General features: G+C 35.8%; 1 protein-coding gene across 1 annotated transcript in view; it reads right to left on the bottom strand.

Annotated features, from left to right (window-relative positions):
* Positions 1-23,787, bottom strand: part of PCCA (propionyl-CoA carboxylase subunit alpha) — a 374,750-nt gene that overhangs the window by 335,662 nt on the left and 15,301 nt on the right. The window contains exons 3-4 of the mRNA XM_059903326.1: positions 23,252-23,299; positions 23,071-23,139 (exon numbers count right to left, since the gene is read on the bottom strand). Of these exons, the coding sequence (XP_059759309.1) occupies positions 23,071-23,139; positions 23,252-23,299 (117 nt within the window). The remainder of the gene's footprint in view (positions 1-23,070; positions 23,140-23,251; positions 23,300-23,787) is intronic.

Raw genomic sequence — 23,787 nt, 5'->3', positions numbered from 1 at the left:
AGAATTCAAATTACCATGAACCAGTGGCGAGTTCGGCGTTTTCCTCTCCTCCATGATCCCTCTGCCTGATCAACAATCTGATACCCACTAGGCAATGGGGTGCTGACAGAGAAGCCCTGTATTTCTGACTCCAGAAGCAGAAAAGGGAGCTCCTAAGAGTTAGAACACTACAGAAATCTCCCAGGGTTTTTTTGTGTTTTTCACTCCATTCTTTTGTGCCCCAGCTCCCAAGTAATTCCATGGCTGCAGTAGCGATGGTAAAAATGGGGGCCTACAGGAGCCAAAACAGTCATAGAAGGAACAATCTTCTCTAATCAATGAAACTGTGGCCCCAAGAGGATGGGTAAATTTCCACTGCTTTCTTTCTTTGTCACGTAAGAACACATATGCATTTGGTCTCTGCCACCAGTTCCTGACACAAGCTCCTAAAACGCTTGTCATTTCCTGATGATAGGGGTGCTAGGAGCATCTTTTGTTCTAATATTTGGTCTTTGACCCCAGTTCCTGACAAGAGCTTCTAAGACCCTTGGAATCTCCGGAGTGCTAAGAGTGTCTTTTTGTATGCTAATGAGATGACTGGTGGCTGGAAGCCCCTAGATAGCTGCAGGATGGGGGCTGGTCACCAAAATAACCAAGACTCCATTAGAGGGTTGGAACTTTCAGTTCCATCCCCTGAACTCAGGAGAGAGGGGAGGGGAAAGAGGTTGAGTTAATCACTGATGATCAAAGACTTAACCAACCATGCCCACATAATGGAGACTCCATGAAAGCTCTACCCAACAGGGTTTGGAGAGCTCTGGGTTGCTGAGCACTTCCACATGCCAGAAAGGTGGCACACCCCAACTCCATGGGACAGAAGTTCCTGTGCTCAGGACCCTTCCAGACCTTGCCCTATATACCTCTTCAATTAGCTGTTCATTTGTATCTTTTATAATATCATTTATAGTAAACCAGTAAATATTAAGTAAAGTGTTTGCCTGAGTTCTGTGGGTAATTATAGACTGAGGAGGGGGTTACGGAAACCCCTGATTTACAGCTGGTTGGTGAAAAGTACAGATGACAACCTAGTACTTGAGACCAGCATCTGAAATGAGGGCAGTCTGTGGATGTGACCCTTTAACCCATGGAATCTGAGTTAACCGCAGGTAGTTAGTGTTAGAATTGAATTAAATTGTAGGACACCCAGCTGGTGTCCAGAGAGTTGGAAAACTGGTTGTTAGTATGAGAAAGAATCCTACACATTTGGTGTCAGCAGCATTGTGAGTAAACAGTTTTCTTTAGGTCCCTCCGTAATCTCCATACCTGGCCACAGTGTGTGCAGCAGTGCAAGGTAACTAAATTCCCAGCCTTTTAAACAAGAGGAAAGAGAAGGGAAGGCCAAAGGAATAAGAGGAGATAATAGGAGAAGCTAGCATGGAAAAGTGACTCAGTAAAGTTGTTTATGAACTCCTAGGCTCATTCTTAGGTTGGGCATGTATAGACATGATCCTAGTAAGCAGACCGAAGAACTTAAAAACTGAACAAAGAGACCACATATCTCAGACTGACCAGTGGGTTATATACATGTGAGACAGTATGAATAGCATTACAAAAACCCACAGCACACAGAAAAAGGATAAGAACATGCACTCTGAAGCCAACCATGTCAACTGCTGCTAAAACAAAAATATCAACATTCTCCAAAGGATTCAAGCAACATTCACAGTCTCGTAATATTCAAAATATAAACCAAAATTACTTTGCACACCAAGAAGCAGGTAAATCTTAACTCTTAAAGGAAAAAATCAACAGACTCCAAGGCCAAGATGACAAAATTGTCACAATTATCTGACAAAGACTTTACGGAAGCTATTATAAAAATATTCTGGCAAGCAACTGTGAACACTCTTAGAACAAATGAAAAACTAGAAAAGTATCAGAAAACAGAATTTCTAAAAAGAAATCCATGAAAAAACTTTAGAATTGAAATATACAACCAATTTTTTTTTTTAAACTTAATGGATGGGCTCAAAAGCAGAGGAAAGAATCAACAGACTTGAAGGTAAATTAAAAGAAATTATCCAATCTGAGTCAGAAAGAACAGAGATTGGAAAAAATTAACAAAGCTTCAAGGAACTATGGAACAATCACAAAAGGTCTAATATACATGTTACCAGAGAAAAAGAAGAAAAAAATAGCATGGTGCTAAGAAAATATTTTTAAGAAATAATGGCTAAAAATTCCCTAACTTTGTTAAAGACATAAACCTACAGATTCAGGAACCTCAAAGAATCCCAAACAGGATAACAACAGAAATTGACGACCAAACACATATAATCAAACCACTGAAAACTAAAGACAAAGAAAAAATTCTGAAAGCAAAGAAAAACAACACATTAACTATAGGGGAACTCAGAAGCTAGAGAGACCAGAAAGAAGTGTTCAATATTTTTAAACTGCTAGAAGAAAGAAGTGTCAACCCAAAATTCTATATGCAAACACAATATCGGAATGAAGGTGAAATAAAGACATTCTCAGATGAAGGAAAGCTAAGAGAATTAACTGCCAGCAAATCAGCTCTACAAGAAGTGCTAAAGGAAGTTCTTCAAAGAGAAAGGAAATGACATTAGAAACTTGGAACATCAGGAATGAAGGATTAGCAACAGAAATGGTAAATATCTGGGTGAACATAATAAACAATTTTCCCCCTCTTAGTTCTTTAAAATATGTTTGATTATTGAAAGTAAAAATCTTAACAATGTCTGACGCAGTTTTCAATGTATGTAGATAAAATACATAAGAAAACCATAACATAAAGGGAAAGAATAAAGATACCTATATGGTAGAAAGATTTCTACATTCCAACTGAGGTGGGAAAACATGGATTCTAAATAGATTATGAAAACCCTGCTGGCGCAGTGGTTAAGAATCCGCCTGCCAATGCAGGGGACACAGGTTCGATCCCTGGTCCGGGAAGATCCCACATGCCACGGAGCAACTAAGCCCGGGCACCACAACTACTGAGCCTGCACTCTAGAGCCTGCGAGCCACAACTACTGAGCCCACGTGCTGCAACTACTGAAGCCCACGCACCTATAGCCTGTGCTCCACAACAAGAAGCCACCACAATGAGAAGCCCACGCACCACGACAAAGAGTAGCCCCCACTTGCCATAACTAGAGAAAGCCTATGCACATCAAGGAAGACCCAAAACAGCCAAATAAATAAATAGGAAAAAAAGAATGTATATTGTAATCCATAGAGTAACCATTAAAAAAAAAACTAAACAAGATATAGTCAGCAACACAACAGAGGAACTAAAAAGGAATACTAAAAAAGGTTCAAATAACACAAAAGATGACACAAGATGGGTAAAAGGAACAAAAACTAGATGGAAAAATAGGAAATAATAAAATGGCAGCCTGAGACCCAAACATATCAATAATTAATCATAAGGGTCTAAATACACAAATTAAAAGATACAGTCAAATGGTTTCTTTAATATGACCAAACTATATGCTGCCTGCAAGAAATTCACTTTAAATATAACGATATAGGTAGTTTAAAAGTAAGATAGCGGGGGGAAAAATACCATGCAACATTCAACGAAAGAAGGCTGGAATGCTGGTATTAGTATCAGACAAAGCAGACTTCGGAGCAAAGAAATTTACAAGTGATAAAGAAGACTATTACATGATAACGAGGGTGAATCTGACAAAAAGATATAATAATTCTTAATATGTAGGTACCTAAAAACAGTGCTGGAGAAACAAACACCCAATTATTGTTGGAGATTCCAACACGCTTCTCTCAATAACAAACTAGTAGTAGAAAATTAGCATGAATAGAGAGAAACTGGACAATACTATCAATCATCTGTATCCAATTGACATTTATACACTACTGCATCCAACAGAAGATGAAACAATCTTTTCAAGGACACATGAAACAGTCACCAAGATAAACTATACCTATATCATGAAACAAACCTTAACGCACTGAAAAGAAACAAAACAAATGTGTTCTCTGGCCATAAAGAAATTAAACTGGAAATCAGTAACAGATAACAGAAAAATCTCCAAACGCTTGAAAATTAAACAATTGTAAATAACTCATGAATAAAACAGGAAAATTAGAAAATATTTTGAACAAAAGTGAAAATACCATATATCAAAAGTTATTAGATGTACCTAAAGCAGTGCTTACAGAGGAAAATTATAGCATTAAATGTTATATACTAAAATACATCTCAAATCAGCCATCTAAGCTCCCACCTTAACAAATCAGAAAAAGAAGAGGGAAAAAAACTCTGAAGCAAATAGTAAGAAGAAAATAATAAAGAACAGATATCAATGCAATTGAAAGGAGAAACACAATAGGAAAAAATCAAACATAAAGCTAGTTCTTCAAAAATATCAATAAAATTGATAAACCTCAAGCAAGACTAACAAAAAGAAAAGAGAAGATACAAGTCATTATCAATATCAGAAATGAAAGACGGATTATCACTACAGACTACACAGACATCAAAAGGATAATAAAGAAATTCCAAGAACAACTCCATGCATATAAACTGGACAACTCAGGTGAAATAAACCAATTCCTTGAAAACAACATACTAAGAAAACACACTCAACATGAAATAGATACCTGAATAATACTATAACTACTGAAGAAAACAAATTCATAGTTTAAAATCTTCTGAATAAGAAATCTCCAGGCTCAGTTGATTTCACTGGAAAATTCTACCAAATATTTAAAGAAATGAAACCAATTCTATACATGCTCATCCAGAAAAAGAAATGAGAAGGAACGTTTCCCAGTTCATTTTGTAAGGCCAGCATTATCCTGATACCAAAGAGAATACACAAAGAGAAAACTGCAGACCAAGATCCCTCATACCAATGATGAAAAAACTAGTAATAAAATATTAAGAAATCTAATCTAAAGGTAAGACTTGAGGAACATTGGCTGTCAAGTTGGAAATAATTGTTTGGTACAATCAGAAAAAGATTTCCCTAAGGATAGTTCGAGGGTGATTTTAATGGGTTTAAAGTAATCTGAAGTAGCTGGTTCTGATTACCAGTTTTTTATTTTTTCTAAGAATAATACACCACAATCAAGCAGGGTTTATGCCCAAAACACAAGATTGGTTCAATATTTAAAAACCAGCCACTCAATGTAAAATATCATATTACAATCAAAAGAAAAAAATACACATAATCATGTCAATTGATTCAGAAAAAGCATTCATGATGAAAAAAAAAAACTCTTAGAAAACCAGAAGTAGACAGGATCTTCCTCACCCTGATAAAGGGCATCTACAAAAATCTACAACTAACACCAAACTTAACACTGACCGACTGAATGCTTTTCCACTAGATTGGAAAATATGCACTATCACCACTCTTATACCAAATCATAATGTAGAGTTCCCAGCCAGTGCAATAGGGAAAGAAAAAGAAATGAGGCATACAGATCATAAAAGAAGAAATAAAACTGTTACTGTTCACACACAACATAATCATCTTCATAAAAATCCAAAGGGATCTACCAAAAACCTCCTAGAACTAGTGAGTTTAGCAAAATCACAAGATACAAGATCAACATGTAAACATTAATCACGCATCTACTATTAGCAATGTACACTGGAAACCTAAATTTTAAAAACAAAACATTTTAGGAACCTCACAAAAAAATGAAATACTTAGGTATAAAATCTAACAAAATATGTACAGGATCTGCATGCTGAAAACTACAAATGCTGATAAAAGAAATCAAAGGAGACCTAAATAAAATAAGAGACCTCCCATGTTCATGGATAGAAAGCCTCATCATAGTAAAGAAGTCAATTCTCCCCAAACTGATACAATTACAATCAAAATTCCAGAAGGATTTTTAGTAAATATAGACAAAATTCTAAAATTTATTTGGGAAAGCATAGAAACTAGACTAGCTAAAACAATTCTGGATAAAAAAGAATAAAGCTGGAGGAATCCAATTTTAACACTGATGATAAAACTACAGTAATCAAGACAATGTAGTATTACCAAATGGACAGACAGATACAGATCAATGGACTAGAAAATAGAGTCCAGAAACAGAATCATACAAGTCACTAATTGATTTTCCACACAGGTACAAAAGCAATACAATAGGGAAATGACAGTCCTTTAGTCCTTTCAACAAATGGTTGGAACAACTCAACATCTATATGCAAACAAAACAACATGAACATAGATGCAAAAATCCTCAACAACATACTAGCAAATTGAATCCAACAATGTATTTTAAAAAATTATACACCACAACCAAGTGGGATTTACCCTAGGCATGCAAGACTGGTTGAACATTCGAAAATCAATTAATGTAATCTATCATATCAACAAGCTAAAAAAAAGAAAAATCACATGATCATATCAATGAAAGCAGGAAAAGCATTTGACAAAATCCAACACCTGTTCATAATAAAGAACTCTCAGTAAACTAGAAATAAAGGGGACTTTCTCAAATTGATAGACTATCTACGAAAAACCTATAGCTAACATCATATTTACTGATGAGAAACTCTAAACATTCCCATTAAGATCAGAAACAAGGCAAGGATGTTCCCTTACCACTGCTTTTCAGCATCATACTGGAAGTCTCAGCCAATGCAATAAGACAAGGAAATAAAAAGTATACAGATTGGGAAGGAACATATAAAACTATCTTTGTTCACAGATGACATGATCATCTAATAGCAAGAATGCAGGATACAAGATTAATACAGCAAAGTCAATTTGTTTTCCTATATACCAACAATGAACAAGTGGAATTTGAAATTTGAAACACAATACCATTTACATTAGCACCCAAAAAATGAAATACTTAGGGACAGGTCTAATAAAATATGTACAAGATCTGTATGAGGAATACTACAAAACTCTGATGAAATCAAAGAAAAACTAAATAAATGGAGAGAGATTCTATCTCCATGGATAAGCTCAATATTGTCAAGATGTCAGTTCTTCCCAATTTGATCTATAAATTCAATGCAATCAAAATCCCACCAAGTTATTTTGTGAATATCAACAAACCTATTCTAAAGTTTATATGAGAGGCTAAAGACCACAAGAGCCAATACAACACTGAAAAAGAACAAAGTTGGAATATTAACACTCAACATCAAGACTTATTATAAAGCTACAGTAAGCAAGACAGTGTGATAATCAGCAAAAGAACAGACAACTAGATCAATGAAACAGAATTGAGGACCCATAAATATACCCCCATAAACAGAGACAACTGATCTTCGACAAAAGAGAAAAAGCAATACAATGGAGCAAAGATAGCCTTTTCAACAAATGGCGCTGGCATAACTGAACATCCACATGCAAAAAAATTATAATCTAGACACAGACCTTACACCCTTTACAAATATTAGCTCGAAATGGTCCATGGACCTAAATGTGAAACACAAAACTATAAAACTCCTAGAAGATAACAAAGGAGAAATCCTAGATGACCTTGGGTATGGCAATAACTTTTTAGATAAACACCACCAAAGGCACAGTCCATGAAAGAAAGAATAAGCTAGACTTTATTAAAATTAAAAACTTCCCTGCAAAAGACAATGTCAAGAGAATTAGAAGACAAGCCACAGACTGAAAGAAAATATATGCAAATGACACATCTGTTAAAGGACTATTATCCAAAATATACAAAGAACTCTTAAACTCACCAATAAGAAAACAAACAACTCAATTAAAAAATGAGCCCAAGACCTTAACAGATACCTCACCAAAGAAGATATACAGATGGCAAATAAGCACTTGGAAAGATACTCCACATCACATATCAGGAAAATGCTAATTAAAACAACAAGATACCACCACACACCTATTAGAATGACCAAAATCCAGAACACTGACAACATCGAATGCTGATGAGAATGTGGAACAACAGGAACTCTCATTTACTGCCACTGGGAATGCAAAATGGTACAGCTACTTCGGAAGATAGTTTGGTGATTTGTTACAAAACTAAACATGGGGGCTTCCCTGGTGGCGCAGTGGTTGAGAATCTGCCTGCCAATGCAGGGGACACGGGTTCGAGCCCTGGTCTGGGAGGATCCCACATGCCGCGGAGAGACTAGGCCCGTGAGCCACAATTGCTGAGCCTGCGCGTCTGGAGCCTGTGCTCCTCAACAAGAGAGGCCGCGATAGTGAGAGGCCCGCGCACCACGATGAAGAGTGGCCCCCACTTGCCCCAACTAGAGGAAGCCCTCGCACAGAGACGAAGACCCAACACAGCCATAAATAAATAAATAAATAAAATTAAAAAAAAAAAAAAACTAAACATGATCTTACCATATGATCTGGCAATCACACTCCCATGTCCACACAGAAACCTACACACAGATGTTTATAACAGCTTTATTCATAATTGCCAAAAGCAAACAAGATGTCCTTCGGTAGGTGAATGAATGAATAAACTGTAGTAATCTAAACAACAGAATTATTGTTCAGCACTAAAAAGAAATGAGCTATCAAGCTATGAAAAGACATAGAGAAACCTTAAATTCATACTACTAAGTGAAAGAAGCCAATCTGAAAAAGCTACATACTGTACGATTCCAATTATATGACATTCTGGAAAAGGCAAAACTATGGAGACAGTAAAAAGGCCGCTGGTTGTCAGGGTTTGGGGAGATGGCAAGGGATGAACAGGCAGAGCACAGAGGATTTTTAGAGCAGTGAAAATACTCTGTATCATACTGTAATGATGGATACATGTCATTATACATTTGCCTAAACCTATATAGAACGTACAACACCAAGAGTGAACCCTAATGTAAACTACGGACTTTGGGTAATTATGTCAATGTAAGCTCATTCACTTGCAATATATGCACTACTCTTATGGTAGATGTTGATAATGAAGAGGCCATGCACGTGTGGAGACAGGGGGTGTATAGGAAATCTCTATACTTTCCTCTCAATTTTGCTATGAACCTAAAACTGCTCTTTAAAAAAAAAGTATTTAGAAAAAAGTACATGTGAAAGCATTTCTTATCAAGAGGAAAAATTACATGAAACCCTTCACAAATAGGTTTGTGTAGTTTTGAAACTGTTCTCCCCTATAAAGACCATCCCTGCTGAGTTTCATCAGCGTAGCCTAGGGATCTGTAATACTTAATTGAAATAGCTCGCTGAAGTTACTTTGCTATATTTAATTATAAATTCCCTTTTACTAAAATATCTAGCAACCATTTAGGGAATACATTATAGATCTGGAAACTAAACTAATATATGATTAATTCACAGGAAGACTTGGAAGGCACTAAACAGTTGTTTACAAAATAAGACATTTAAAAATACTATCTGTATCAGTTTTACCTGTACTCTCTCCCACATAGAAAGACATGGTTCCTGCCCTTTGTCCGACGCCTACAAGCTTCCACTGACAGACCACACCTCACTCCCAGTATCTAGACAGTGCTTTGCAATAAACATATTGAATGGATGTATGACTGAAGATGGCAGTAATAGAATTTATCTGAATTGGAGCCTCTCTTCCTTAGGATAGGCTTTGACTCAAAGAAATTGATATATCATATATAAATCTACTACTGCCATTCAGACAGCCTTATATCTTCCTGAAGATGCCTCCTGGACTCCTCCTTTTGCTACTCCAAATTGGCAGTTGCCGTTGTGACAACCGAGAAAAGAGGAGAAGCAAGTACCAAAAGAAGCTGTCCCAAGTAGGGTCAATGCACTGGCTGTTGCTAGAGATAGCTAGCAAATGAATGCCTACACAAGCTGAGCAGTGTTGATTCACAAATTAGGAACCAATCCATTGGATTGGCTCAGGACCTTTGCACACACTGCACCATCTGTCTAGCTGACTGCCTAGCTAATAGTTGACTCTCATCTCTCAGGTCTCACCTTACATTTTACCCCCTTCAAAGAATTTCCCTGACCACCATTATTCTCTCTCAGCAACTAGTCTGTTTCCTTCATAACACTTACCACAATTTGTAATTATTTGTTTGCATATTTTCTTATTTTATATCTGTCTCTACCACTAGACTCTAAGTGCCATGAGAGCAAAAATCATGTTTCTCAGGCTTCCCTGGTGGCGCAGTGGTTAAGAATCTGCCTGCCAATGCAGGGGACACGGGTTCGAGCCCTGGTCTGGGAAGATCCCACATGCCGCGGAGCGACTAAGCCCATGAGCCACAACTATTGAGCCTGCGCGTCTGGAGCCTGTGCTCCGCAACGGGAGAGGCGGCGACGGTGAGAGGCCCGCACACCGTGATGAACAGTGGCCCCCCGCTCGCCGCAACTGGAGAAAGCCCTCGCACAGAAACGAAGACCCAACACAGCCAAAAATAAATATAAATAAATAAATTTCTGAAAAAATAAAAAAAATCATGCTTCTCCTGGTCACTATTCTAATTTCAACGACTAGCATAGCATCTGGCCCACAACAGGCACTAATAAACAGTGGCCTTCAAGGTAATAAACCTGACTTTCTCTGGGGGAGGAAAGGGACTTTTTCATACACTTAGCATGGGAAGCAATATGCTACAATGGAAAGAGTACAATTTGGGAACCACACATAATTAGAACCTCAGCTCCATTGCTTACCTAGCTAAATGATCTTTGATGACCTATTTTATATCTTGAAGCCCCAATTTTCTCAAAACGATGACAGTAATACTTCCCTTACATAATCACTCTGATTCTCTAGTATACTGTAGATATGCAATAAGTGACAGCTATTAGTACTTCTTAAAATGATCATCTTTCCACCACTAAGAGGACTTAAATGAGACTATAACAGAAACAAGTCAAGTCAAAGTCTTATAAACACGGCAATATGAAAAATACTATATTTATAAAGGTGAGCTGTATTTTCAAACCTTGTATTTAACATACGCTTTTTCAGTAAGACTACAGAACTTCTAAACCTACTTCAGTAGATGTTTAGAGAAAACTAAGTCCATGTTTAGGTATTTTTTCATACCATCGGGTACTAACTACATGGAAACACAAAATGTTCTTTTTCAAACCATGCTGTTTAAAGTCACCAGGAATTTTCAAAAACACAAAAACAAAAGATAAACTCACAATATTTCACAGTGTTTTGTTTTTAAACTTTTAGTATCAGTAAAAGGATAAAGGTCTTACTAACAAAAATTAAAGACTTAGGGACACCCTTTTCATTTTACAAATGAAAATTTTCACAAGTCACTTCCCACAGATTAAAAATTGGAATGTTTTTATTAAACAGCAAGTATACAAACATATATACGAATAAAATAATTCATACCTAAAGATACTGATATAAATCCTTTTCTTTCCTGCCCAAATGTAATTTCTGCCTTGCTGCTAAATACTCACAGTCCTTCCTTACTGGAACGACTGGTTTATCTTTAACTCCACAGAGCTTAAACTATCAGTCTTTTAAGAAGCTTTGACAGGTTTTGACGATTTAACCTGCTGAGCTCACAGCACCCAAGGGAGGGTCTTGGTTGCAAGTTTTATTTCTAATACAGCTGACCACTGATACCGACTCCACAGATAATGGATTTCAATAACCACCACCCACAGGTTAACACCTCAAGTAGTACCCATAATATTGCTTTAATTAAGTTAATACATGAAGGTCACAGTTTGGTAGAAAGTTTTATTAAATTTGGCAGTGCTTACAATAAAAAAAAAAAAAAAAAAGGAACTGTATGTGTTCATCTGTACAGTAACTATCAATTTGCCTATAGATGTAATCCAGTTTGCTCATAGATTTATACTGCATTTCAATTTATTTTCTAAAAGGAACTCAATTTATTAGTTCCATTTCCCCAAAATATGTACATTTCTAGCATTTCTAACCAGTAGTTTCTCTAACCATGCTGGGCACAGAATGGGTCTACCTGGCACAAAGAGGCCACCCACTAGTGCAAAAAAAGATTCCTACCACTACCATGCCCACCCCCTGATTTTGGAGCATTGTGATGGTAGAAAAGATTAATGCTTTGATTTGTCTTGTGTCTAATGATTAGCTTTATGTGTTAAATATTAATGCCTTTCTGACAGAATGAAATTATTTTTTCATTTTGAAAAATAAAGATATATAAAATTTGTTTTTGAACCTAAACACTTTATGCAGTAGAAAACAAGCCAAAGAGTCTTTTTACGACAAATATTATGAAAAGGCAAAGCAAACAAATGTTTAAATGAATCTGAAATTAAAGGTTCACTCTAAAGTGTTAAAATGAGATACTGTATTTTAATACACAAATCGCAGAGTCAGCGGGGTTGATACATTTTTCTATTTTTTATATGTAGTATTAGGTAATTTGAGGTTATTTTAGAGAAAAGCAAAAAAATGGTGGCTGGATTTATATATATTGAACTCAGCAATAATTGTATTTTTTAAATACACAACCTGACAGGCACTATGGTAGATAATAATGAATCAGCATGGGAGCCATTTAATATACTTCTTGATTAACTCATTGCCTGTCCACTTTGCACACAGACATGCTTACATGTCATAATCGTCATAATTCCCATCATCCCCACTGCTAACACTCAAGCTCCCTGATTAGTGCACAACTCCCAGACGAGCCATTGCTAATGCTAAATAATTCTCTTCAGCCTCCTGCTACTATTCTGCAGGATCTCCAATTAAATATAATGTCCCTGATGAGCCATATTAATGTGAACAAATTCCTACCAGGAATCCTATCTTATTCCATTTTCCCCAAAAATGTAGAGAAAGTAATTTAGCCAAGCCAAAGATAATCAAAACATTTTAAACTGATATAGTATAATGTCTCGGCAAAATATGTTTTTCCAAAGACAATAAAAGAAAAAGGGTGGAAAAAGTAACGTCTAAACATGTTAAATGCTTTCTTCTCCTGATTAATTTGTTCTTCACTGAAAAGTCTAGTGTTTTAAATATGCACAGGTAGATACATTGCCTTCTTAATCCAAAAAGGTTACTAAAAGCTAAGTTTTATGAGAAAAGTGAGCAGTAGCAAGTTTTAAAGCAAATATGCCATTTGAAAACCCTTTAATTATCTAATTACCAGAACTCCAAGGTCCATAATCACATTAATGAAACCAATTCTTCCTTCCCATTAAATGCAGTATTACAGTCACTATCAGAGGCTTTGCCATGGAATTTTATGTTGCTGATAAGAAAACTTCATCTTGAACAATGACAACTATAAGTATTTTTTCCAAGAATGAATTAAGAATCTTACAGATTTTCTAATGCAATCTAAAAGACTGGGAAGGCTTCTGATCTAATTAAGACTAACTAGGAAACATGGACTATGACGGCCACCATCTTAAAATATTCTGTACTTGTAAAAGCAATTTAAGAAAATGGTATTTAAATATACCATCTCAACTACACACATACATATAACAAAAGGTCACCTGGTTTTTCAGTTACCACCCCCAAAAAGTTTTACAAACTTGACTCTGGTCATTTATTCCTATTTGAGGATTAATAATTACATTAGCTGAAAATAAGTCCATTAACAAATTTTGTGAAGTAATTTTTTATAAATTAAGAACTTTAACTCCTTTTCAAATTAAAAAAAAGGTTGAAAAATATCCTGAAAAGTAAATCATGTAAATGAGAAAAGGTAAATGGTTTTGACACTTAAATTGCTTTCAACTCTATGTACACCTAGGATAAAAGTGAAGATATTCTAACAAAAATATAAATAGATAAGTTTATTAAAAGATATATATATGAAAAGATATAAAATAGATAATTTAACAACCCCATAAAATTTTTAAAAGGTTTTCCCTAAGGTCTTTTATACCTTCGCCTACATTAATGTATTCCATCTCCATTTACCTGATCATTACCCTCCAGTTTGTTCAGCTGGAACCAACATACACTAATTACATAGACATCACGAAGTCCTATTTGTCCTCAGTACCTCCCCAGACAGCGGGGAAATCATATCAAGGGTAGGCATGCTAAGTGATGATTCCCCCCACCTTACTGTCAATCATCCCAGAGTGCTCACAGCAAACCCCACTCAACCTCATTACTGAATCCTAAGGGTAAGACTACAATACTCACCAGGAATCCTACTTCAAACAGCAGGCTGCCTGGCCAAGATGTGAGTCACAATGACTACTTCCCTGATTTTAGGTTTTGGTGTTAATGCAGTAAATACCAAGTATTTCTCATTTCAATCCAATGTTACTATACACAGACAAAGCAACAAAATATTGCTAAGTTCAATTTAGGAGTCCAGCTAGGAAATACAGTCAAAGGTTGAAGTACAGAATCATTTAATCTCATTTTAAAAAAAAAATCAAAACCCTAACTTCAGAGGTTTAAAACAAATATAACAATATTTTGCTACTTCTTATGGAAAGGCTTATTAGTCTTTTTACTTGAAAACACACATACATACATAAAGTAAGTTATCATAAAAGTAAATAAAGTTATCTAACAAGTATTTTGAGAAGTACAAACACAACAATCTCTAAATTCTCATAATTATTTGTTCCCACTATTCACCAAACTAATGAAGTAAGACCTACCTTCCCATTTAAAAAGTCCCAGTCACCAAAACCATCAAACATTTCTCATTCCTTATTATTTCTTAACTTCTCTGGGACTACCTAAAATCACAGTACATTAGTAGGCATAAAACCCGACAATCCACCTGTCCAGCCTTCTAAGTCAATATAATATTAAAAAGGTCCTCTTAAACAAATAAAATCTCCCACATCAGCCCTCTACCTAAAATCTAATGAATTTATTTCATAAATGTGTCTCTTCTTGCTCCAAAATTTTATGTAATGGTCCTAATAATTTTCACTTTATAAGGTATTACAATTTTTTTTTTTTTGGCCGCACTGTGCGGCATGCACCATCTTAGTTCCCTGACCAGGGATCGAACCCATGCTCTGTGCAGCGAAAGCGTGGAGTCTTAACCACTGGGTCGCCAGGGGAGTCCCCAATATTTTTTAATATCTGTTAGTACAGTTCCCTCTTCAATTTTCCTCAAAATTGTCTAGGCCATTCTTGCATATTTACTCCTCTGTCAATCCCCCCCACCACTGTTACATTATTACATTTATTAGGATTTAACACAAAAACGCAGATCTAGAAATAACTAGCATTTACAATATTGTTTCCTTATATAAAAATAAGAAGTCCTCATATAAGTCGTACAAATTCATTTTAAATTCATATCATAAAGTGTTTTATCTTTGCCACTACTTCCATGAGGTTAAATATTTTTAAGTTGTATTTTCTATCTTGTTGATATTTAGGAAAGCTACAGATTTCTTTGTATTTATTTTTTAACTACCACAGAGACTTTTCTTACTGTTTCTAAAGAGTTGTTCAGTTGCCGGTATAACTAGAAACTCGATACAATCTTATAATTTCTGCCTTTCCTGTCCACCATTTTATAACTCTTGCCTAATTGCATTGCCGAGCACTCCTAGGACGCTATTAAATACTAGTGGTGATAGTAAATATAAGGGTCTTCATCCTGACTTTCATGAGAATGCTTCCTATGAGGTATGACCTTTTCATTCTGGGAGGGCAGTATTTATTTAATCCTGTTTTGTTTTTTGTTTTTTTTTTAAATAAATTTATTTATTTTATTTATTTTTGGCTGCATTGGGTCTTCATTGCTGCGCGCGGGCTTTCTCTAGTTGCGGCGAGCGGGGGCTCCTCTTCGTTGCAGTGCGTGGGCTTCTCATTGCGGTGGCTTCTCTTGTTGTGGAGCACGGGCTCTAGGTGCGCGGGCTCAGTAGTTGTGGCACACGGGCTTAGTTGCTCCGCAGCATGTGGGATCTTCCCAGACCAGGGCTCGAACCCATGTCCCTTGCATCGGTAGGCGGATTCTTAACCACAGCACCACCAGGGAAGTCCCTAATCCTGTTTTACTAAGGATTTTACAAGGAGAAGACAATGAAGTTCTTTTACGTGACATCTAGGCTTCCATCAAGATGATCATATAGTTTTCCTCCACTAACCTACTAGTATATTTAATTAAATTAATAGTGTCTAATATTGAACCATACTGAAATGTCACGAATACACCCTGCGTGAATGCAGCATATTACTTAAATAAATTTTATTCTATTTCCTATTACTCAGAATTCTTCTATCAATATATAATTAGTCATTGTAATTTTATTTTTTGCTTACTATCTTTGCCCAGATTTTGATTTCTGAGTTACTATGCTGGTTTCATAAAAAGAAATGGAAATCTATTTTTCTTTCTCTAAGTCTAGAGCAATTTAAATAGTGTCAAAATTTCTTGCTTCCTGAAAATTTCAAAGAATCCTTGCGAGAATCTCTAGGCCTGGACATTCAGAGTCTTTTAGTCAATTATTTCCTACCTTATTCAGGTGCTTTCATGCACAGAGTTGCAGGCCTATACATAATTATTTGTCACCAGTTTTGTAAACTGAGCAAAACAAAATAACTATCTAACATTTTTTAAAGGCTTTTAAAACCAGGTTAAACCCCACTTTCAATAATGGATAGAACAACCAGAAGATCAGCCAGGAAACAGATGACTTAAATATCCCTATGAGCCAACCAGTCCTGAAAGACATCTGTAGAACACTCCACCCAGCAGCAGCAGAATACACATTCTTAAGTTCACATGGAACGTTCTCCAGGACAGATCATATGCTAGTCCATAAAACAAACATCAAAAAATTTTAAAGGATAGAAACAGTAGAAAACACATTCTCTGACCAAAAAAGAAGGAAATTAGAAATCAGTAATAGAAAGAAACTTGGGAAACTCATAAATATGTGGAATTAAACAACAAACTCCTAAATAACAAGTGGGTCAAAGAAGAAATCACAAGGGCAACCAGAAATTACTTTCAGAAATGAAAATGAAGATACAATATGTCAAAACAGGGAATGCAGCTAAAACAATAGAGAAAAATGAACAAACACCTATATTAAAACGACCTCAAAACAACCTAGTTTTCTACTTTAAGAAACTATTTTTTAAAAGAGCAAACTAAACCCACAGCAATCAGAATGAAGGAAACAAAAACTAGTGTAAATAGAAATGAAGTAGAGAATTTAAAAAGAGAGAAATCAGTGAGACCAAAAGTTGGTTCTTTGAAAAGGTCAATGAAACGGAAAACCATTAGCTAAAATGACAAAGAAAAAATGAAAAAACTCAAATAACTAAAACCAGGAATGAAAGAGACATTACTGCCAGCCTTATAAAAATAAAAAGATAAAGAAATACTATAAACAATCACATAACAATAAATGATAAGATGAAATGGACAAGTTCCTAGAAAGACAAACTATAGACACTAACTCAGGAAGAAATAGAAAATCTCAATAAATCTACAAGAGACTGAATTAGTAATCAAACAACTACCCACAGAGAAAAGCTCAGACCCAGATGGCTTCACTGGTGAACTCCACCAAACATTTAAGGAATAATACCAATTCTTCACAAACTCTTCCAAAACAACAGAAGATGAGAGAACACTTCCCATCTTATACTATGAGGCCAGTATCACTCTGATACCAAAAACAAAGACATCAAACGAAAAGAAATCTATAGACCAACATCTCTTATAAACATGGATGAAAAATTCTCTACAAAACACCAGCAAACTGAATCCAGCAATATACACAAAGGACTATACATCATGACCAAGTGTGATTTATCCCAGGAATGCAAGGCTAGTTTAACATCCAAAAATTAATTAATTAATGTAATATACCATATCAATGGAATAAAGGATAAAAACCACATTATCACCTCAGTAGACACAGCAAAAGCATTTGAAAAAAATCCAACACCCAATCATGACAAAAACTCTCAACAAACTAGGAACAGCAGGGCACTTCCTCAACCTAATAATGGGAATTTATGAAAATCCCAGAGCCTAAATCAAACTTAGTTGTGGAATACTGAATGTTTTCCCCCTAAGACGAGGAACAAAATAGGATGTCTGCTCTCACCACTCCTTTTCAGTATCATTCTGGAAATTAAAGCCAGGGAAATCAGGCAAGACCATGAAATAAAAAGCATCCAGTTAGAAAAGAAAGAAGTAAACCTATCTCTCTTTACACATGACATGATCTTCTAGAGAGAATCCTAAGGAATCTATTATATTTCTTAAAACTATTAGAACTAGTAAGTTCAGCAAGGTTGTAAGACACAAAATCACTATAAAAAAATCAACTGTATTACTATACACCTGCAATTAACAATAAAAATTGAAATTAAGAAATTGCAATTCTAGGGAATTCCCTGGAGGTCCAGTGGTTAGGACACCACGCTTCCACTGCAGGGGGCACAGGTTCGATACCTGGTTAGGGAACGAAGATCCTGCAAGCCGCATGGTGCGGCCAAAAAAAAAAAAAAATGAGAATAAAATTGCAATTCTAATAGCCTCAGGAATAATATTAAACTACTTAGGAATAAATATAGCAAAGTCAGTGCAAAACTTATACTCTGAAAACTACAAAACATTGTTGAAAGAAATTAAAGCAACGTAAATAAGTGGAACAACATCAAATGGAATATCCATGCTCATGTATAGGAGGACTTAAAAATGTCGAGATAAAGATATTTCTCAAACTGATCTACAGATAAAACACAATGCCTATCACAATCCCAGCAGGATACAGTTTTCCACTAGGACCATTTTCCCCTCATAAACCATTCTCCACAAATCTTTTCAAAGAATAATAAGGGCCTGGAGAATGACACATAAAAGACAATTCATGACTTGATAAGAGGCTTAACCTCTATTTTGCTCTCTCTGGCCCTGACCATTTCCCACTGGAGTACTTTACACTGCTTGTTGACTCTGGCCTCATCCCCTGGATGCAGTTGCACTAATCTCATCAATACGTATGAACTGTTTTCTTGGGTAAAGCCTGACTTCGAGACTGCTCTGGGTTAGTCTTCTCAAAGAAAGCAAGAGAACTTCCTCAACAGAGAATAAGATATCATACTATTTTAAGACAATCCAATAATAAGCAAACTAGACTGATAACTGCAAACCCTTCCTAGAAGCACCTAAAAATCCCAGATTAAATATAACCAACTTCTTTAAATGAACAGTTTGGCTTACAAGAAACCACAAGCAATCCCTAGGGATCAAAAACGAAGAAGCAGCTAAATTAAGCCAGACAGTATCCACTAGAGCCGATACCACTAATCTTGGAGAGTATAAGTAGGGATCTGAATAACCTAGAGAACTGAGTTTTAACTCTCAGAGAAAGGAACCATGTGTGAGCTGAAGATTTGAAGGAAAACTCCTACATAAGGCCATGTTGCTCAAAGGTTACATCCTCAGGACTTCCCTGGTGCTCCAGTGGCTAAGACTCCACGCTCCCAGTGCAGGGGGTCCGGGTTCGATCCCTGGTTGGGGAGCTAGATCCCACATGGCACAACAAAGACTACATCCTCAGTGAAGGGGGGTGGGGTTTAAATAATCTACTAAATAGGTAGAAGACACACTTATTATCAGCTGTGCTTCAAAGTAAAGGAAAAAGTCTCCTCAGGAAATTAGAAACCATGGGCCTGTCTAACAGAGGGAGGGAGGGAGGGAGGGAGGGAGGGAGGGTGTGTGTGTGTGTGTGTGTGTGTGTGTGTGTGTGTGTGTGTGTGTGTGTGTGTGTGTGTGTGTGTGTGTGTGTGTGTGTGTAGTTTCATCTTGTTTTGACCCATCCTCATAATTCAGCAACCTTCGTGCCAAGAAATTAATATAAAAATTAGTCAGTGATACCCTGGACAACCCAAACCATGCGGAGTTCAACAATAAAGATACCAAATATGTGGTCACAAGACAAAATCTACATATGTGAGGAAACAATCCATTGTGAGGAAGAGTCAGAAATAGAAATAGATGCGTAAGATCTTGAAGTAAAATAACAAAACGATAGAACCTTTAAAATAAGTATGCTATAAATAAGACACGAAAGGACTAAAATACGTAAGAAAAAAGACAAAACAAAAATCAGGCAGGGAATTTCCTGGCAGTCCAGGGGTTAGTACTCCGCACTTTCACTGCCAAGGGCGCAGGCTCAATCCCTGGTCAGGGAACTAAGATCCCGCAAGCCACATGGCGCAGCCAAAAATAAAAATAAAATGTGCTTTAAAAAAAAAACCAGGCAGATTCAAAAAGGAGCCATAGACCCAACAGATTCCTCAAAAGACAGCAAAGATGACAAATGCAACCAAAGTAATCACAGTGTCAGGCAATTTTCATTGGTGAATGCAAAAATGTTAGATGAGAAGTTGTTGTGGGACAAACCTGCATGTGGATTCAACGACTCACCCCCCCAAAATTAATTTTAAAAGGGGGGGGGGAATGCACCATTTTAATGGAAGGGACCAATGGAAGAAAACTGCATAATCGTCTTTAAAAGTCAACTTTTTCCCATTCAACATTCATTGTTTGCAAGTTACTTGGCTTTCCTTCTTTGTGTGACTTACCACTTAATAGTTGTAATAACTGTTAGTCTTCTTCCCCTGCTTAACTGCTTAAAAATTAGTTGCTTTTAACATAAAATTAACAGTTTTCACAATCAACTGTTGCAGTATTTTCCTACTATAATAGTATTTACATTTCAATTTATGAAATTAACACATGAAGCATGTAAGATTTTTTTACTCCAAGTAACACTGAAAATGCTCACCTCTTGAAAATCAATATTGAAACATTTATAATACATCTGAATAGCATGCCTTGTTCATAATACCGATATTATACAGTTCATTAGATATGATGGTAACCTTTGTGATCACATGTTAAAGAAGCAAAATATGCTGTTAGAGGAATTCACCTTTTTGTCTTTCTTGAGGCTGAAGCAGAAACCAAATAGCAAATCCGGCCCTATTTCTAAGGCTTAAATCAAACTTTGAACATTCTAACCATCATTATTATCCTGCTTTTACTTATAGTATCTTTCTAGAAACCGACTTACAGGAGGTCATATAAAGAGGAAGCTTTGACCAAGCATGCATTGCTTGCTTCCCATCGTGGGGCCTGGCAAATCTTATTTTAAACTATATATCATAATCTCTGGTTAAAAAAAAAAAAAAAGTGGCTAAAAGTCTTTAAAATATAAAAACTACCACCTCTGCTTCAGGAAGGATAAATGACAAAGACTTAAAACTCAAACCAACTCTTTTGAAACCAGTTTTGCCAAAGTCTGGAAAGTGACTGTCCACAAAGCTAGAAATGTAACAGTGAGAAAAGTTAGTCATGCTCTTTGGAGCAACAGCTTACAGAAGTAGATTATTCTGTAATACCACACTGAAATATAAACAAATAGGAAAAAGCTGAAATATAAATAATTTTGGCTATATGCCAACAGTCACCTCTGTGAGAAGCATAGAGAATTAACTATACTGTGATATGAAAAAAAAAATTACAAGTGAAAGGTTGTTGTTAGGCTTGAAATAAAAAGTGATTGTCCACAATTCAAACATTTTTCTCTCTCAATTTACCCATGAATGAAAACACAGCCTGAGCTAATACACTGAAAAATAAACACAAGATGAGAAGAGTGAATTTTAAATCTACTATTAGCTTGACGGTAACAAACTTTTTTCTGAAGGAGCTTTACTATTGGTAAATGCCTTAGTTTACCAATCACAAATGACATTAAAGCAACAGTTTTCTCATTATTTCATGAACATTTTGTGAGGAATATAAACTACTGAAACTATCACAGTTAAAACAGATTATTAGTAAAGAAACCAGAAACTAATATTCAAAAAAAATCAAACAGTATATATGCAAAACAAGTTTTTTTAACTGCTTAATTACTTTTAAAGTAAAGGATAAATCTTTTAAATGTACCAGCCAAATAAACTAGATAATATAAATACTTAACCTTTATTCTGGGGAAATTAGAGTAGCTTACAATCATTTCCATTTTGTTTTTTAAAAAAGGAAGAGAGTCACAATAAGACAACAGGAACAACATACTTCTAGATAAAATTTTAAAATCACAAAGACTGAAAAGTCTTTGCATTAAATTACTATACGATAAAAGCTGACATTACCAATAGGTCCTGTTATCAGAAGTTGTGTGAAAGAATGAAAAACAGTAACTTATATCAAAGTACAACTACTTACATTTCATTCCATACAGTTCCAATAATTCATACACTTTTCCCATGGAATTTTTTTCTACTCATTCATAGTTTATTACTGCTAAAAATGCCTGTTTTGATAAAAATCCCCAATAAAATTATATATCAGTCACTGCTTTACGCTATACCTTCTTTTGTTCATGCCAATTAGCATTAGCCTATCTTTCATTTATCTAACTTTCAGCTGCACATGGTAAAGCATTTAAGAAGGTTAAACAATTACAGCATCCCGAGTGACACTGGAGTTATCCTGTGCGGACATGTGCTCCCATAAGGCAGCATTGTATAAACATTTCATTAGGGCTTCCCTGGTGGCACAGTGGTTAAGAATCCACCTGCCAATGCAGGGGACCGGGTTCGAGCCCTGGTCGGGGAAGATCCCACATGCCGCGGAGCAACTAAGCCCGTGCGCCACAACTACTGAGCCTGCGCTCTAGAGCCCGCAAGCCACAACTAATGAAGCCTGCACGCTTAGAGCCCATGCTCCACAACAAGAGAAGCCACCGCAATGAGAAGCCCGCGCACCACAACAAAGAATAGCCCCCGCTCACAGCAACTAGAGAAAGCCCGCGCTCAGTAACAAAGACACAACTCAGCCAAAAATAAATAAAAGAAAATAAATTTAAAAAAAAAAAAAAAACATTTCATTAATCTTTGAATCTTTCTCATGCTTTGCTTAAATGTACTTGGTGACCAGAATCAGTTTACCAAATTTTTATTCTATTCTAGGCTTTTAAAGCCTCGAAAATAAAAGAGTTAAGACACATATTGAAGACATTATGATGTTCCCATTTTGCTTAATACAAGAGTGACTAATTAAACAGGTATTTTTTTTAATTGTGTACCTTTTCAGGCCAACAAAAAAAACCCTACATCTTTCACTTTTTTTCTATTTGATCCAAAATAAGGTCCTGATTCAAACAAAGCAAATATACTTACAGAACTAGCATCAACATCACTGTGGATGGCAACCGTCTTAATGCCCATCTTCTTGCAAGTTTTAATAACCTATATTAAAGTACATTAATGTTATCTATTAACAGTAATTCATATTTAAAGGGATTTAATAATAATAAAATTCACAGAGTAAAACGGAAAATAAGATTAAAATTCCACTCACCCTACATGCAATTTCTCCTCTATTAGCAACAAGAATTTTATCAAAAGTCTGAAAAGAGAAAAACACGTAAGAAATTGTCACTCTCGCTTTGGGACCAGAAAACACCAAGCTTTTCCACAATTACCATTGGGCATGATCCTAATAAACATTATTTCCTATAGTAGTATTAAATACTATACATATGTTATTTACAACCAGGCTGCTACTAAACTCATCTGGTAGGATCTGGCGTTGTAATTATCCTGTTAAAGCATCAATTGACTAGGTTAGATAATTCATAAGGGGACTAAATTCTCTTGCCAAAAGATAATCTTCAAATGATACTTCAGAATACTAAGAAACTTTAGAAAAAATTGCTTGAGAATTTACTTGATTATTTTCTAAATTCAGGGAAATTCTGTTATGTTTATCAAAGGGAAGTCTGATATAATTTATATGCTATCTCTTTGGGATTGGGCCACAGCATTAAATGATACTTTTGATAAATGAGAACAGATACTATTTATGCTTATTTCCAAAGATTCCCAGACAAAGCA

Source organism: Balaenoptera ricei, chromosome 18 (genome assembly GCF_028023285.1).
Source record: "Balaenoptera ricei isolate mBalRic1 chromosome 18, mBalRic1.hap2, whole genome shotgun sequence".
Lineage (NCBI taxonomy): Eukaryota > Metazoa > Chordata > Mammalia > Artiodactyla > Balaenopteridae > Balaenoptera > Balaenoptera ricei.
The sequence above is the reverse complement of the archived record's forward strand: the minus strand, read 5'-3'. Positions and strand labels throughout refer to the sequence as shown.